We start from the raw sequence: 19,477 nt of genomic DNA, 5'->3' as shown, positions 1-19,477 counted from the left end.
GACACGTGCCCTGTGGTTCTGCACGTGTCATATATATTGATATGTGTGAATTATTTGTGGATCGATATGCTTTCTATATGTTATGTATATGTTATAATATGTGAATTGTATGATAATAGTTACTGTACGATGTGTTCAATGATATGTTTGAGATAGGATACAAAAAGAATGCACAAAACGAAATGTAACGATAGGAGTAAAATACGTTCACGAAACATTAAGGTTAGGTTACATACCAGAGTGATATGGATAAGAGAGATTGATGAAAGAATATGGTTAGGTTACGGGTAGAAAGGGATAGGTTTGTGATAGATTGATAGAACGATAGTGTTAGGTTAAGTTCTTGTGATGATATGACTAAGGTACGTTCACATAATGATATGTTTGTGATAGGTATAAGAACGTTAAGGCTATGGTAAGTTAGAGAATGATATGACTATGATATGATACATTGTGATGCAATATGTCATGGTATGATGTGTATATGATGAAATGTTATGTTAAAAGCATAGAACGTTATGTTAGGTCTTTTAAATTGTGTGTATACAACATGATATGAATGACATGAAATTACGATAAATGGCATGAAATATAACCCCGTTAGAATTATGTGTGATTTGAGAACAGAAGAATGAGAAACGATATGATATGAATGATGAACGATATCTGAAACGATATGAAAAATGATATGATATGTACTTAATGCTAGCGGGGTTGTATTAAAGGATAATGAAATTGTAGAAGTAGTGGGGACCTCATGCATTATGTGTGTTCATGCATCTAGGGGATACCCATATCCCATCATGAGGGTACGGACGCGTACATCCAATGGCAGAACAACGATCGTTATGCTTTGCATAGCGCTGCTATGACGGTTACTAGTTCTAACGGGTCTCGGCATAAGGGGCTCCCAGAGTATGCCCACTGGATAAGGAAAGTGGCTCAGCGGTGTGCGAACTAGCTGGTGAGCCCATACTCGCATATATGAGCTATGTGTAGAGTATATGGTACATGTCCGCGATTATCCGTTAGGATAGCACCGTAGGGAAAACGAAACGAAAGATAGGTCCCATCATTTCATTGCATGTGATTGTTGCATTTAACCCCAATAGTGAGGTCACTTACTGAGTATTTATTTAAATATAAATACTCAAGTCACGTGCTACTACATTTTTCAGGTTAAGTCAAGGCATTCCCGTACGGCTGACGACGGCATCGCAACTCGAGATCATGGCACATGCATAAGATAGTGGTATTTATTTTCTTAGACTTAGGCTAGAATAGGATGTTTTAAACTTAAATACTTATTTATTTTATTTCGGGTCTTTTGTTGTGTCGTTTTAAAGATGTTTTCGAAACATGTAAGTCCATGGCTGTGTTTTAAGTTAGAGGTTATGTTTTATGGAATTTAAATAAAGTCTTCCGCATTCAATGTTTATGGTACGTATACAGTAGCGACCTTAAATTAAATAGAAAATTTTGGGTCGTTACATATATACTTATTTATTTATTTATATATATACATATTTAAATTTTATAATATAATAAAAAATATATTAATGAAAATAATGTGAAGAACCGATTAAAAGAAAATTTTTATAAATGTAGTTGAAATAATTTTATAATTCAAATAATCTTCTTTCCATTTAAAAATATCCAAAAACTTTTATAAATGTAATTGAAATAATTTTATAATTCAAGTAATTTTATTTCACTTCAAAAGTAATTGAAAACTTCACCATTTGGTACTCTACCAATGTTATAAATGTCATACTTCGATTGGTCCATGATGTTAATTTTGCCGCCACATCATCACATCGGGTATCTTGTTTTGACTAAAGTTTCTTGGTTTTAGCTCTAATTTGAGTGAACCAAAAAATACATTGAAATCGTTATTCCAACATCACACTAGGACAAAATACTGAGAATTGTTAATAATTGAATGTATGTTTATTATCATCAAAACATCAATTAATTAATTAATTTGAGATCAAGGGCCAAAAAGCCAACACCAAATAGACCCTAACCCCTCTTGACTAGTTCACGAATAGGGGTTGCACCCTAATCGTCCCTACAAGGTACCTGGTTAACCTAACGGAGACATTGGGACCTTTTTCTCGACTCTAGCACCTTAGTAACGTAAAATAGTGGTTCATAATCTATAACTAGCATAACAGATATTCTAGGACACATACCGATCGTCTTAAGCATAATTGGCATAACGGGATTTCCAAACTCTTTGGCAAACATCTAAGGACAATCATAATATATGTCATGCTCAACATGCTCAATATAGAGAATAAAATTAACATAGAGAATAACATTAACATAGGCATGCTAGAAAGCTTATAAACATGTTAAAGACTATCAGAATTCTCAAACATGGAACCAAAAACAATGAAGTTGTAAATTGTGCTCAACGGTAAATTATACACGTTTCTATGTTAAGCTAGCATGATACTAGGTCAATTAGGTTCCTAGATATGATTTCTAATCATATGCTTCTTGTCCTGATCAACTCCTATAAGTCCTACTTAATACTTACTCCATATGATTACTTATTTGTTCCGGTGTGTTCAGGTACTCGGTTCACAACCTTTTTGTTATTTTCCTTTCAAATTTCTGGGCTAAGTTGTAAATTGTGTCTAGTTTTTGGAGAAGCAAATAATTTTGTGAGATACGATTTAAAAAAGTGGTGAACCAGTCCAAACAATGAGCAAATATCAACAAAGCCGATCACTCTTTAGGTAGTTCTTCCTCATCTTTCTTGGGTATGTTCCAAATTGACTATATTTTATGGAAAATCAAAATTGATGGTGATAATCAGTCTAAAAATAATTTTAAAAAAATGGCTAAAGGGCATAAAACAAAAATGGAGGGAAATTGCAAGATCAAAATCACCGCCACGTTAATATCTTCAACCACTAGCCATACCTTCGGTGAGAAACATAACATCTGACCCCTCTAAAACTTGACATTTTTAACACGTTTTAGAGGTGATCTTCCCTCAATTCCTTCATGAAACTTGTAGTTCTACATATTGTGGATCAAATGAAAGAGATTCAAGCTCTTTTGGTTCAAAAACCAATAAGATATAAACCTCAAAAGTAGGCTATTCGATAACAATTGTTACCCAGTTTTAAAATCCAAAGTCACTCTCAGTTTGGACGTTATAGGCGTTATCAAGCCTTGAGTTCTTAAGCAAAAATACTCCTTGGCTTTCCCTAAAAACTAAAAGTTGTAAGACCCATGGCACAACTCATCATATGTAAGCTGAATTTTTGTGTCAAATTTCAAACTCAAAAACTTATTGAAAGTCAACCAATGGAATCTTTATTTCTAGTAACTTTCGGCTTTCGTTTAATTCACCAAAGTTATTCTTCTTCTTGCCATCCACAAAGTTGTACAACCAACCAAATCTTAAGGATAATTTTCTTCATTTTCAGAAATGGCCGAAACTTAAATTGAGAAATTGAGGATCTTCCTTAAGTTATTTTTCTTCAACCTCTTCTTGAAAAACACCCTACTTGAGCTCTAGAAACATTTGGTATAGGAAAAACAAGCTAATTCTTGATGAATAAAAAACATCCAATTTCAAGAAATTCTTACCGAGGAGCTTGAATGGCATTTCATATTTTCAACTTTCTCGTGCTTTTCTTTCTTCACAAACCTTGTCCAGCTCTTCTTTTTTAGTCCAAAGAGACTAAATTCGAGTTGTGAGATGGTCTATAGAGAAAGAATTTCAAAAAAAAAAAAAAATCTAGAACGAATACCTAGAATGTTTATCTTGATTACTCTCGATTTCTTGGTTCTTTTAAAAAATTACCAAAACAAGGATGAAGTTGAGGTTTTCTCTTTAGATTGACACCAATTTTGAAGCTTAATTTCAAGTATGGAGAGTTTACATAAGGTTTGAAGTTTCTTTAGCTTGGAAAATGGAAATTTTGGTTGTTTGGATGTGGTCTCACATTTTTCTTTGATTAATTAATTAATGCAAGTAGCCAAATGGGTTACATTTTCAACGTCCTCTTAATTTGGAGAACTTCTCCACGGTTGACTTTTGGTGGGTTAATTTTCCAATTTAATTCACTTTAGGGTTAATTTTGCAAAATTTCAACTTTAGGGCTCTATTTGCAAATTGCAACTTTAAGTGAAACTCACTTAACAAATTTAAAAGCTCATGTGGGTGAAATTTCTAAATTTACCCTTTTAAGGCTATTTTACAAAAATACCCTTTAGGGCTACTTTTCCAATTTTGTACCTAACATGCGTTGACTTGAACTGATTAGTATGTAAATGGATCGTAAACGTTATGTTTGAGCTTAAAATAAAACCCTCTAAATGGATTGTACACGAACTTCTTATAACATATATACATAATGTTTCTTAAATTTGAATATAATATGTACTTGACATCTTCGTACTCTTATCATATTTACTTTATAAAGTTTATTCGTAAAGTAGATATTACAATAACTAATGAAAATAGGAAGACGTGATGATGAATTTCATTTTACGGTTATCTAAGACCAGAAAAAAGATGAAGATAGGTTGGTGAAATGTCTTCCGAGAAAGATGTTGAAGTTTGAGAATAAGGGCAAACGGAGACCAAGATTCATTGGCCCCTTTTAAATCTTAAAAAAGGATAGGGTCGGTAGCATATTGACTAGCGCTACCTCTTTCCCATGTTACGATACACAATGTGTTAAATGTTTTTCCTTATTACTTTACACAATCGGTTAGATGTTTTGATATTGGAGAAGCTCACACCCACCCTTCCCATCATGAGACTCTTCCCTTGTGGGAAGACATAAGCCATTAATAGAAGCCTATCAAGATCTTAGCCATTAAAGTCAAGATGCTGAGAAACAAGCTTGGCTAATCCTAGAACCACGATAGAACACATAACTTTAAGAAAAGTTGAATAAGAGAAGGTTTTACAAGAGCTTACAAGTAGGTTGCTTACCAGGAATACGAATGTGCAGAGCCATCTAGCTACATAAGGAGTCATAGATATGATTCTTTTGTCATATCCTATTGAATATGTACTTTTGTAACTTGTCATATTTTGTAAACTATTTTGTGTCATATTTTGTAAACTATTTTGCATTTAACTCTTTCGACTTAGTGTATGCTCGGTTGAATTTGTGTACTTAGTTTGCAAATTATTCATTCACATCACTTGTAAATTTAAAAACTTTTATTGTCTTTTTCAAACATTGAGTTTACGTAATAGTCTGTGATTCAAAGCCTCGAAAAGTGAATCGTTCCACAGTGATTGCTCAATAATTAATGCACCTCCCCAATATGCACTTTCCTTCTTGGATATTCTTCATTTCAATGCCTCAACAAATTGCTCAAGAGATGCAAACACTTGTTAAGTATAGTGCAAAAATTATATAATTTCCTCAATTTTTCAATTTAAACAACTCGTTGAACACATGCATTTGCATATATATTATTCAATTTTCCTCTACGTAAGTTTAATTCAACGCATTGAAAATACCTCCTCTTCTAAATGCTTAGAATTTGCATGGAATCATTCTTTATTCTCCCCATATTCCTAAAATCACAAAAAGATGCACTTTATTATTTACCATAAATACGGGTGAATAGTCTAAAATTTGTTGCTGTAATTTGTTTTTATCTCCATATTGACCTCATCTAGTATGAAAATAAGTCTAATGTGTCAGAAATGAAATGAAATGGGCGGTATAGCTCAATTGGTAAAGCAGAAGACTGAAAATTCTCGTGTCACCGGTTTAAATCTGGTATAAAAATAAGTCTAATGTGTCGGAAATGGTTGGGATAGCTCAGTTGGTAGAGCAGAAGATTGAAAATCCTCGTGTTGAATAATGACCATTTTGCCTCTCAAGACTCACACTCTGAGATCTCACATCGGTTGAGAAGGAGAATGAATCATCCTTTATAATAGTGTGGAAACTTTGAGGGGAAGTTCGAAAGAAAAACCTCAAAGAGTACAATATTTACTAGTGGTGAGTTTGGGCTGTTACACACACCATCCTGACCCCCTTTGAACAAACCCTAAAATATCATAAAAAAAAAGACCAAAACGTTTTTACCTCTAAGAATCAATAAACCAATGGCTTGCTTGCAGCTACCTGGTTCTATATACACATAGGAAACTATATATATGATTACATCCCAATTCCTTGTTCTTCAAAAGCAGCGCTCAAATGGCTAACTTTGAGCTCATTATTATGTCTTCTACAAAATTCCCCTCTGCAATTATGGTAAATTTTCAGAGGCAAAGCTTCAAACCCTATTGATTTGTTTGCTGCCAAAGGCATTGGAGGTTCCAATAATGATGCCCTTTTGGTGGGCACTTCATTGGTTGTTCTCTTGTATGAACCAAACCATTTGGCTTGCATATAACCATTTCTCCTCCATGGTGGGATGGCCATTTGGTTGCTTTTCATTGACTCTCTCATGCCTGAGCACATCGCTTTCACTATCTTCTTTAGCTCTTCTACTTTCCCAACATATATTTGAGGGCAAGCTTTTAGAAGCATTGCGTATTGAGTTGTCGGGCGAGCGATGTCGAATTCTCCCACGAGAAAAGCTTCCACAATGTAGCGGTTTTCATTGACTTTTACGTCTACGTATTCGTAATCTCCAGCCGGAAATCGCCCGAATTTTTCCCATTTGGATTTGCATAGACCTGTTTGTCATATACATAAAGTTAATTAATATTCGTACGAGATTCCACATCAGTTGGAGATGGGAATGAAATATTTCTTATAAGGGTGTGAAAAACTATCTCTAGTAGACGTGTTTTAAAATCATGAAAGCCAAAACAGACAATATCTACTAGCGGTGATCAAAGAGATAATTATGAGTGTACGTGGGTCGAGATGTATGAATGTTAAACTACCACTAGACCCAAAAAAAAAAAATTAATCTTCTTAATGTTAACAAAATTCAAGTGGGCAACTTTATACATTCCTCAGCTTATAAGTAGGGAAACATCTTCTATTGTTTAAAATGGACAATATCATACTAGTGTGAATGATCGTAATTCTTAATAGAGTTTCACAAAATTCAAATCAAAACAAACATAAAAAACTCACCAGCATCAATGCCACGGTCCCGGAGTTGAGTCATCAACTTACGTTTGAAATCGGGAGAAGAAGGCTCCTCCCCAATCAACCTGCAAGCCAACTCAACCTCAACCTCAATTTTCCTGCGGATTCCCTTACTTTCTCGGCCGCCAATCAACCTCTGCAGCGTTCCAACAGCCTCCGGCAACGACCATTCGCCGCCGTCCAATACGACGCCGTCCGATACGACGCCGTCTTTCTCATTCTCCACCACATCATCACAACGATCTCCACCTTCAAAATGATAATCTCTCTCCATAAACGACTTCACAAGGTCCGACAAGTCGGTGAAAGTCTCGGCAGCTGAGGAGTGCTCGCTGCCACTGCTTTCCTCAAACGCCGCCGCCATCCGCTGAAATCTCGCCGGAATCTTCATCACCCTCTTTTTCTTTTTTTGGTTAATATGTTGTGTGGGGGAAATGGAGATGGCTAATTTATATTGTGACGTGGGAAACAGTGGAAGTTCTCCAAAGGATTGGTATTTGGACATGTTTGAGTTGGCGACAAATGAATGTTGCTCGTTTCATGGCTACATTCATTAATGAAAGAAACTTTTTTTAAAAAACAATGTTTTGTGTTGTAATATCTTTTTTGTTGGAAGTGGCAATTTTGTAATATTCATGAATCTGAAGACTCATTAATTTGGTTTTGCTTCACCAAATGTTATTAGATAATATCTGGATTTGTGATAATAAAAATATCTTTAAATTTTTTACTTAGTTTGGAAGGAAACTATTAGCAGTTTGTTTCGTAATTAATTTTAAACTTCAAAAATGTTTTTGAATTTAAAAAGTTTAAATTTTTAAAGTTAAAAAATTAACACAATTTTTTTTTTTTTGAAACAGTCTGTTTTTAAAAAAATTCAAATTTTTAATAATTTTCTTTAAATTTTTTAATTTAAAAAATATTGACGATTAATATCATTTTGAAAAAATATTCATAAAATTAAAAAAGTAGCATTAAGACTCTCAAATTTTATAAAAGAAATTAAATTTTTTTAAACATTCCTATAACTCATAAATCTTATTTAAAATATGATATCAACTGTCTTACCCGTTTAAAAGTGTTTGGGAAGTTTTTAAAAAAAGTTTAAATGTTTTTTTTTAATTTTAAAAAAAATTTAGAGGTATTTTTAAAACTTAAAAAATTATTTTTTAAATACTTTTTAAAATTAAAGGGGATTTTTTTGAATCATTTTTAAAAGTTTAAAAATATTTTTAAAATAAAGTACTAATGATTCCTTCCATTAGAATATTTTTAACATTTGTTCTTAATTTAGGAATATTTTGAGACAAATTCTAAATTTTGTGTTCGTATTGGTTATTACTTTATTATTATTTTGTTCAAATTCAATTTTTAAATATATGTTTAACCATTTTTAATAAATCATTTTCGCTAAAGATGTATTATAAAAAAAACCTTTAAAATAAAAAGATAGCGTCCTCAACCAAAATGAGATATATTTTGTCATTTATTAGTTTTGGCTGTGTTTGCAATAACTATGGAGAAGGAGAAGTTTAGATATAATTGTATGATTTAATTAATAAAAAAATTCTCTAAAATTTTTAAAAGTTTCAATAATAACTAAAAAGGAAAATTTAAAAATATTTTTTTCAATAATTTTGGAGGAAAATCGGATGAAAAGCAGTAATGATTTTTTAGCAGGGTTAAAAAATATTCTTTAAACTTTAAAATTTTCATTAATACAATTTAATTTTTTAAAAAAGATTTAAAGGTAGTTTTATCGTTAATATTATGTTTTAAAAATACTCATAAAATTTTAAAAGTAGTATTAATATACTTTATTTTTATAAAATAAAAAAAAATTTAAAAATTGTTATAGTTAATATATGAACAAAAACGGTCTATTGACATGTAACAACAGCAAATTAAAAAAAAATCACGAAGTCGTCGGTGGACTTGAGAGAATTTCGGCGCTCACCAGAATTCTCATTCCAAGCCCTCAAACCACGCCTCCTTGATGCCCACGCTGCTCCAAATGACCTCCCATCCCTTCAGCTACGCTCCCAGAAGTCACCTACAAAGTAGAAAGGAAAAAACGAGAGAGAAAATGAGAGAAGAAAATCTGAAAACACTCCGGTGAGCCCAACCAGAGAAAACCGGACATCGAAACGGCCATCTCACGCGACGAAAGAGTCCACTAACATTTGCACGTACACAAGAGGTGAGTTTCCACGCTTTAACAATGTTCATTGTTTGTAGTGCCTCTAATTTTCTTAACCTAATTAGTGATGTCACCCATGCATGCATAAATCATAAAACGGAAATTCATAATAAATAGCTTTAAAAACAACTCCAATGTCTTACATAAAAGTTCAAAAATCCAAAATAAACATATATGAGAATAAGAAAACATTTGATAACTGAAAACAAAGAATTTAAATAAAACAAACATTCAACCATTTAACTTAAAAACCCAATTAAAACATAAGCGGCCTAGCAATGCCCTCTCATTAACTTTCATGGTATCCTCAGTATCACGATCATGCTTGTCCAAAGCATGTTGCTTATGGCTACATGACAGATGTCTTAGTCTTGCTTGTTTGGGTCGGTTAACAGGGACGTCAACCAACTGAGTGGGGGAGGATGTCAATGTCATGCATGTCCAAGGCGTGTTGTCAATGGCCGCATGACAAATATCCCGGTCTTGCTTGTCCAGGACGTGTTGTCCATAGTTGCATGCCCGTTCCAAACCCCTTTTAAATGCTTTCATCCTAGATAGGTCTTTACCATTCCATATTGGGTCAGTATGAGGGTGTATGACCGTTTACAAAAAATCGTGTCTACACCTGCAAAGGTTAAAATGCCCCAAAATGTACTATAGAGGAATATGACTAGTTGTCAGCTCCTTCCTACCCGATAGTTATATGTAGTAAGCCGTTGTTGTTGCCTTTTTGCTTACATTTCCATATAACACCATTTCCAATTTCTCAAATCTTACCTTCAAAACTCTCTTTTGAAATCTTTCTACCCCCATTTTCTAAGACTTTCTTATTGAACTGAGGCCAGAGACTTGAGCATACATCGCTTGGCCATATACGACGCAAGAACGAATAGGCTTAACTCACTTTGTTGCTGGGAAGTGAGTGCTGCACAATCGCAAGTCCGCTGCCATCAAAGTGCGATTGTGACAAGTGGTATCAAAGCCAAGTTCGACTCCTTTGAATGTATTACGTAGACATGCCCTCCAAGAAACAACTGGGCAAGTCCCAGGCTGATCGATTAGCTAAAATCGAAGAACAGTTGCTCTGTATGAGTGAAATTCCCGATGGGATGGGGCTTTTGGAATCTCGCATGAATGAGATGTCCGCTAAAGCCGATAGGTTCAACGAGATGGCACGCCACCTTGAAACAATGTCTATCCCTGAATTAATGACTAGGTCGAGGCCCTAGAAGATAAGGCCACAAGAGCTAGTATCTTTGAACGAGGGGATTGTTCGACGGGCTCTGTTGCTCGAACGGAGAAACTTGTCGAGGGCTTAGACAATGCTCAACTGGCAATCGTCTAGATGGTCTCAGAATTGTTTAAAGACTTTAGAAAATTCCTTAGAATGGTCAGGGCCGAAGTGGCGGATCTAGACACCAAACTAAACCTCACCCTGAGAGTGGTGGGGGACCAAACCCCAATTGGGGGTGTAGCACGATTTAACAAGATAAAGGTTCCAGAGCCCAAACCCTTCTGTGGGGTTCGAGATGCCAAGGCTCTAGAGAACGTTATCTTCGACCTTGAACAATACTTCCAAGCCACAAATACCGTGGCAGAGGAAGTGAAGATAACGTTGGCCACAATGCACCTAGCCGATGACACAAAGTTATGGTGGAGGTTCAAGTACATGGACATTCAAGATGGTCGATGTACTGTGGACACTTGGGATAACTTGAAACAAGAACTCCGATCTCAGTTTCTCCCAGGAAATGTCGAGATAATGGCCAGGAGAAAACTAAGAGAGCTGAGGCATACAAGTAGTATCCGAGACTATATTAGGCAGTTTTATGGGCTTATGTTAGATATTCGTGATATGTCTGAGACAGACGAGATATTCAATTTTATTATGGGGCTGAAGCCATGGGTGAAAACCAAACTCTACGAACAAAGAGTTCAATCCCTTTCCACAGCCTATGCTGTTGCCGAACTATTGTTTGATCTTGATAGCGATGAAACCTCAGAGATGGAGCAGAATTGAGCATCCACAAGTGGTGAAAATGAGAATTATCGACCAAACTCCCCTAGAGGTGGGGATAGTGATAGCTCCGAAGACGAGGAGGAATACGAATCCTCCCAACAGAGAGGTAGGGCTCCTTGGTGGAGACCGTACAAACAGATTAGTCAGAGTCAAAGCCACGACCCCCCTTCTTGCTTCATATGTAAGGGGACTCACCAAGTATCTGAATGCCCACAGAAGGCAGCATTATGTGTCTTCCAAGCAAAACTTCGAGCTAATTCAAAAGCTGAGTACGAAACAGTAGAAACAGAAACGTCGTTAGATAGGACTGTTAGATATCCCCGTGTTGGGGTGCTAAAGTACTTGTCCGCTCTTCAGAAGAGAGTGGAAGAGATAGTAAAGCCAGTGGAATGCGATCTTATGTATGTCGAGATTTGGGTAAATCATAAAGCAGCCAGAAACACTATCGTCAACTCTGGAGCCACCCACAACTTCATGACGGAGACCGAAACAAAATGTTTGAATATCCTTTGGCATTGGGATGTAGGAAAGATGAAGGCCGTCAATTCAGCAGCCTTACCCTTCTTAGGACTTGCGAAAAGAACTCCCATTAAACTGGGGACTTGGACGGGACGAACCGACTTTGTGATAGTCAAGATGGATGACTTCGACATCGTGTTAGAGATGGACTTCCTACTAGAACACAAAGTCATCCCCATGCCCCTAGGAAAAGGTTTAGTAATAACAGGGTCAAACTCGATGATTATCCAGACAAACACCAGCCAGCCAGGAAGGGTGAAAAAGATGTTAGCACTACAGTTGAGGCAAGATCTAAGCCGTGATGAACTTACACTCGTTACCATTACCGTATCGGAAGAGGGAAGCTCGAGTGAGCCAACCTCAACAAAAGTCTCGTGGTCAACTCAAAAACATTGCGACATGAGACAAGGAAGTCGGACAAAGAATTTATCTCCAGCTAGGAAGATAAATAGCAAGGTTGATGTCATATCAGGGGCAGAATCACCGCCACGAACGAATGTCATACGTCTGAACCCGAGCTGGGTCCATTAGGTCCTCAAATACCACTGTTAGTGATCACCCAAGGGTTAGAGAGAGACACCAAGCCAACACTACCGCTGAGGGAGGGAGACAGAGACAAACCTTAGAAACAACACATGGTCACGTAGAAGTACCATCAAGACAAAGAAAGAGAAGGGTCGGTTGAAAGTGTCGACTACGACAGTTTCAAGAAGGAGAGAGAGTTCTGATCAAGTTGAGGTCAAATCAACTCCGAGATCAAAACAACAAGAGTTGAAGACTGGTGAGAAAATACTATGGACCAGTCGAAGTTATTCACAAGATTGGAAAGGCGTCGTATAGGATCCATTTGCTCCCATGGATGTAGGCTAACCCTATTGTCCACGTCAGTAACATGAAACACAACTCTTCCGAAGTAAAAGACGTAAAGCACAGAGAGATGACACGACCTCACATAAAGAAGAAGAATCCTGAAGCAAAGGATGTAGGAGAAACTTTGACGGAGGAGATGCCAAGAGCCAACGAACCAAGAAGCAGTTTTCAACAACTTCTTACAGAATTGATGAGACTTCTGCAACACTGAAATCAACTGGAAACACATTGAAGAGACCTAAAAGTCAACCTTGGCCTACAACACAGAGTTGTAACGAGTCGGTTGACAGAGACGTCAACCAATTGAGTGGGGGAGGACATCATGATCATGCTTGTCCAAAGCATGTTACTTATGGCCGCATGACAGATGTCCTTGTCTTGCTTGTTTGGGGACGTCAACCAATTGAGTAGGGGAGGATGTCACGGTCATGCATGTCCAAGGCGTGTTGTCAATGGCCGCATGACAAATATCCCAGTCTTGCTTGTCCAGAACGTGTTGTCCATTGTTGTATGCCCGTTCCAAACCCCTTTTACATGCTTTTATCCTAGATAGGTCTTTACCATTCCATATTGGGTTAGTATGAGGGTGTATGACCGTTCACCAAAAATTGTGTCTACACCTGCAAAGGCTAAAATGCCCCAAAATGTACTATAGGGGGATATGACTAGTTGTCAGTTTCTTCCTACCCGATAGTTATATGTAGTAAGCCGTTACTGTTGCCTTTTTGCTTACATTCCCATATAACACCATTTCCAATTTCTCAAATCTTACTTCCAAAACTCTCTTTTGAAATCTCTCTGCCCTCGTTTTCTAAAACTTTCTTCTTGAACCGGAGCCAGAGACTCGAGCATACATCGTATGGTCGTAGGCAACGCAAGAATGAATAGGCTTAACTCACTTGTTGTTGGGAAGTGAGTGCCGCACAATCGCAAGTCTGCTGCCATCAAAGTGTGATTGTGACACTCAACCTCCACTGTCAACCGTGCCTAGGTGTCTTGTCTTTACCTAAAAAATTTAGGTACCATGTGACTTAAGTAATTTATGAAATACTTAGTAAATCACCTTACTGTTGGGGTTAGATATGCAAACACATGCAACATATGAGTGGGACCGATCTGTCATAAACTTTACATGGCCTTGGGTTCTTTTCTTTTTTGGGCAAGGTTAGAATGTGGGACTTCTCCACACACGGCCCATGTACGCGCACATGGTCCCACTAGGCGGCTTCGTATACATACCCCTTGGGCCTGGCTTGGTTAGGCACAACGTATTACATGTTCACCGGACACTACAGAATAGAACAGGCCTGCATGATATCATGGCGAACATAAATATCGAATTCTTACTTTCCTGACATAAATGGGAAGTATCATGATGCAAATGACATACAAATATGCATGAGGTCCCATAACTTACATTACATGGCATATTACGTAATACGAAATACATTCCATTTCATAACATAACTCAATTATGCTACGTGTATGCATGACAACATTCATCACATTCATAACATGTAATACTAACATAACAACCATAGCATTTCATAACATCACCTGACAACATAATCGATGCATCACATAGTCATTTCACATAACATATGGTGCATGCAAATACCACAGGGCACGCAACATCATACAACATATATTAGGCTAACTCCAACAATAAAATCTTTTACCTCGATGGCCTTGGCCGAAGTTACTCATAGTAAGCTAACTCCAACGGCTAACTACTTCCTGTAAAAACCACATAATATACTTAGAAACTTTTCATAACATAACCAAGCTAAACCTCATATTAATTACCAAATTAAGCCCCTCACGTAATCTGTTTTTGACAATTAAGAGTCACACTGACCTCATAAGTCAAAAACAAAACAAGGGCAGAAATGGCTTGACTGAAAACCTAGAAATCGATATATTATGAGTATACTGAACTGACCAGCCGAGCTGCGAGATTTGATGGAGCTAAGCTGATCGTTCGTACACGTACGAGCCGAGCTGCATCCGTGCATGCGTGTGAAGTCAGAATAGGAGTTGCAGGCACATGGATCCTATATTTGCTAAATCTTGGGCCGAAAGCAAACACACCCCGCGGTCTTCATTTGGAATGTGGGCTGGAACCAGAGGCCTTAACATGAGGGTTGTTGGATGTACGCGAGTAAACGAATGTCGAAGGAAGAACCCGACCCGATCCAATACTCGTCTTCCTTATCGAAAACTCAAAACCCTAACCGCGATTCTCCGCCTCCCTGACACTGACGAACGCACACTGATTCCAACGCCAACGCTCCTTACTTCCACTTAGTTCCTCCTCCAGAAACTTGTGCGACAACTCTACCCAACTAACGATTTGAAAACCACCCAATACCCATGTTGGTTCACATATCTTCGCTAAACAACACACTCGATTTCCCTTTCGAAAAATCTCAATTTTCTGCTCTCTCAAACACTCTTCGACGCAGGAGATAAGTTTGGAAGAAAATCGTTTCAAGGGATACTGAAAAGTTGTGCATAGAGAGATCCGGGTTTGATTGGTTTACATTTTTAGACTTTCAAGAAATCATTGAATTTATAAGAAAGATGCAAAACAAAAAAAATAGACGGCCTTTGATTGGTTTGCATTTTTAGACTTTGAAGAAATTATTGAATTTACAAGAAAGATGCAAAACTCAGAAATAGACTAGAGTGGTTGACTTGAGGATTAGTAGCTTGTCCCATTTAATTTGATTTGGAACAAGTGAATATCCTCCCTGGTCACTTCTTGGTCCATGCATAAATGATTTAATTGATTCGAGTATTAGTAACTTGTCCCATTCAATTTGATTTGGAACGAGTGAATATCCTCCCTACTCACTTCTTGGTCCATGCATAAATGATTTCGAAATAAAGGGCCTATGAATGTTTCCAAACATGGTAATAATGAAAATCACGCATTTTCCGGCGTGAATAAATACTGCATTTAATAAATATTATATCATTTTTTGGAATTAAAAATCTAAATTGTTAGATTGTCGTGGAATTGAGAGTGAGTTTGGAATTGGTTTTGGTTTCCTTAGATCCGTGTGTTTTAGGTGTTTGCCATCCATAATGCAACGTGGGAGGTGAAGAGGAAGGATATACGACAAAGAATCGAGAGAAAACAGTGAGAAATTGACATCGGAGGCGATTTTAAGAAGAGAGAAAATCAATTGGAAAACTCGAGGGAAATGGGTGGAGAAGACGAAGTCCATGGATTTGGGTCGGATTCGGATTGGACACCCAAGTAGCGATTAACCAACAGCTCAATCCAATTACCCTTTGGCCCAAGCACGCAACACAGAACAGAGAACCCGAAGCCCAACCTGTGGTAGCCTAGGACCGCGTCGCGACCCACGTGTCACGGTCATGCTTGTCTAGGGCATGTGCCCATGGCCGCATGCCCATGACAAGCCAAACCCTTGTCTTGTCTTTTCATTCTAGTGTTTTTCCCTTTGTAATTCTAAAGCGTATGACACCTCAAAAATATCATGTCTACGCCTGCCAGAACTAAAATGGCCCAGAATGTACTATAGGGGGATATGACTAGTCGTCAACTTCTCCCTACCCAAGGTTATATATGCTAAGCCGTTGTTATCTTTCTCTTGCTTGCTTATATAACGTCTCTTTCTAAAATCTCTCTTTCTCAAATCTCTCTCTCCTCGTTTTCTAAAACCTTCTTTTAAAACCGAGGCTAGAGGCTTGACCGTACGTCGCTTGGCCGTAGGCGACGCAAGAACAAATAGGCTCAACTCACTTGTCGTTGGAAAGTGAGTGCCGCACAATCGCTAGTCCGCTGCCTTCGAAAGCGCGATTGTGTCAAGTGGTATCAGAGCTTTGTTAGCTCCGTAACGTCATATAGACCGAGATCATGTCGACGACAAAGTCGACACCCAAAGCACAAGCCGACCGGCTTACGCTAATAGAGGAGGAAATGCTGTTCCTCAAAGAAGTCCCTGACACCCTCCGTTTCCTGGAAACACGGGTGACCGAACTGAGTGAGAAAGTCGTCCAAGTCGACGCAATGGGCAACCGCCTGGATGGGTTGCCAATCGCAGAACTATTGTTTCGAGTGACCTCGCTCGAAGAAAGAGTTGCTCCTACGAGCAGCCCAAAACCGTCTGATAGTCCGGATAGCTCTGTCGCACACAAAGAGGGACGTGGCGAAGAGTTCGACGTACTACAAAACACAATGATGAGTTTGTTCAATGGATTGGCTGATGAATTCAGATCAACAGTCGACGACCTCCAAGAAAGGATGGCCGCCATGAGCACTCGAATTGAAATTACCATGAAAGCCGTGGAAGGTGTCGCGGCTGGACAAACTAATACAGGATCCAACAAACTAAGGTTCCCAGACCCTAGAGCCTTCAAAGGGAATCGGGACGCCAAAGAGTTGGAGAACTTCATCTTTGACGTCGAACAGTACTTCAAAGCCACAACGGCTTGTACCGACGACAAGAAGGTGACTGTAGCCGCGATGTATCTCGTAGACGACGCCAAACTGTGGTGGCGTACGAAGGTGCAAGACATCGAGGATGGATTGTGCACCATCGACTCATGGGAGGACCTCAAGAGAGAGTTGAGGGAACAATTCCTCCCCGAAAACGCAGGGCATGTAGCAATGGAGAAAATAGTAGCCCTGAAACACACTGGAAACATACGGGACTACGTCAGACAGTTCTCAACCCTGATGCTGGATATCAGGGGCACAGCAGAGAAGGACAAGGTGTTCTTCTTTATAAATGGTCTACAGCCGTGGGCCAAAACAAAGATACATGAGAACAGGGTCCAAACCCTAGCTGCCGCAATGGCCTGTGCCGAGAGACTCGTAGACTGTGGGAACGAAGCAGGATCCCAAAGAAGAGCGACACCAGCCCCAAACAATGGGGGCAAACCATACAGACCACCAGGCCAGCGAAATGGAAGTCCCAACAGACCGAATGGGTGGACGGATAGACCTCCTCAGAACAATCAAGCGGGGACTTCTCGAGGGCATTACCATCAAAAGAACCACCCGACGACACCTTTGCAATGCATGCTGTGTAAAGGCCCCCACAAAGTATCATACTGTCCTCATCGGGCCTCTCTCACTGCACTTCAAGTGTCCATTCAAGAGAGCAATGAAGCAAGGGTCGAGACTTTGCTAGACAAGAAGGAAGATCACGACAACCCCCGAATGGGCGCACTCAAATTCTTGTCAGCCCTCCAACGGAAAGTCGAACCGAAGGAGGTACTAGAGAAAGGGCTCATGTTCGTAGATGCCACAATAAACTCTCAACCGAGCAAGAGCACTCTGATAGACTCTGGAGCAACCCACAACTTCATTGCCGATCAAGAAGCCAAAAGATTGGGACTCACCATAGGAAAAGACCCGGGGAAAATGAAAGCTGTCAATTCCGAGGCCTTGCCTATTGTGGGAGTTTCCAAGAGAGTCCCCTTCAAAATAGGGGATTGGACTGGAGAGCTAGACCTTGTCGTGGTTCGCATGGATGACTTCGACGTGGTACTTGGGATGGAGTTCCTCCTAGAACACAAGGTCATCCCAATGCCATTAGCAAAATGCTTGGTGATCACCGACCGTAATCCCACAGTAATACCTGCAAGCATCAAGCAACCAGGTAATCTTCGAATGATCTCGGCCATACAACTGAAAAGGGGACTCGCACGAGAGGAACCTACGTTTATGGCCATACCACTGATAGAAGAAGCAACCACCGAAGAGACTGTCCCAGAGGAAATCAAGGAAGTACTAGACAGCTATACCGACATCATGCCAGAGAGTCTACCACAAACACTACCACCTCGTCGAGGCATTGACCACGAAATCGAACTCCTTCCCGGAGTTAAGCCGCCAGCAAAGAACGCATACCGGATGGCTCCGCCCGAGCTAGCCGAATTGAGGAAACAACTAGATGAGTTGTTGAAGGCGGGATTCATTCGCCCGGCAAAGGCCCCTTATGGAGCCCCCGTACTATTCCAGAAGAAGAAAGATGGGACGTTGCGTCTATGCATAGACTATAGAGCCTTAAACAAGGTGACAGTACGCAACAAATATCCTCTGCCGATAATATCCGACTTGTTCGACCAACTTCACGGGGCCAAGTACTTCACGAAGTTGGACTTACGATCAGGATATTATCAAGTACGGATTGCCGAAGGGGACGAACCCAAGACGACGTGCGTAACAAGATATGGGGCCTTTGAATTCCTAGTAATGCCCTTTGGCTTGACAAACGCCCCAGCTACATTCTGCACGTTGATGAACCAGGTCTTCTACGAATACCTGGATCAGTTCGTCATAGTATACCTCGACGACATTGTTGTTTACAGCACAACCCTCGAGGAACACAAAGTGCATTTGAAGTTAGTGTTTGACAAGCTCCGGCAGAACCAGCTGTATGTGAAGAAGGAGAAATGTGCATTCGCACAAACATGCATCAACTTCCTTGGACACGTCGTCAGATGTGGACAAATCAGTATGGATAGCGACAAGATAAAAGCTATCCAAGAATGGAAGGTTCCTACTTCCGTATCTGAATTGCGGTCCTTCTTAGGACTAGCCAACTATTATAGGCGGTTCGTCGAAGGGTTTTCACGACGAGCCGCCCCATTGACAGAGCTGTTGAAGAAAGACCACCCGTGGTTGTGGTCGAATGAGTGTCAAATGGCCTTTGAAAATCTGAAAACAACCATGACGAGGGGTCCTGTCCTCGGGTTGGTAGATGTCACAAAGCCATTTGA

At 39.0% G+C, this 19,477-nt stretch overlaps 1 protein-coding gene across 1 annotated transcript; it reads right to left on the bottom strand.

Moving 5' to 3' along the window:
• Nucleotides 1-6,081: 6,081 nt before the first annotated feature.
• LOC111439318 lies at nucleotides 6,082-7,510 on the bottom strand. The gene is made up of 2 exons (XM_023077068.1): nucleotides 7,092-7,510; nucleotides 6,082-6,682 (listed from the first exon to the last, which is right to left on the bottom strand). The coding sequence occupies exons 1-2, from the start codon at nucleotides 7,495-7,497 to the stop codon at nucleotides 6,159-6,161; spliced, it is 930 nt and encodes a 309-aa protein (XP_022932836.1). The 5' UTR covers nucleotides 7,498-7,510; the 3' UTR covers nucleotides 6,082-6,158.
• Nucleotides 7,511-19,477: the final 11,967 nt, after the last annotated feature.

This window comes from Cucurbita moschata, unplaced genomic scaffold (genome assembly GCF_002738365.1).
Source record: "Cucurbita moschata cultivar Rifu unplaced genomic scaffold, Cmos_1.0 Cmo_Scf00091, whole genome shotgun sequence".
Taxonomy (NCBI): domain Eukaryota; kingdom Viridiplantae; phylum Streptophyta; class Magnoliopsida; order Cucurbitales; family Cucurbitaceae; genus Cucurbita; species Cucurbita moschata.
Note: the sequence above shows the minus strand (reverse complement) of the source record. Positions and strands in the feature narration are given on the sequence as shown.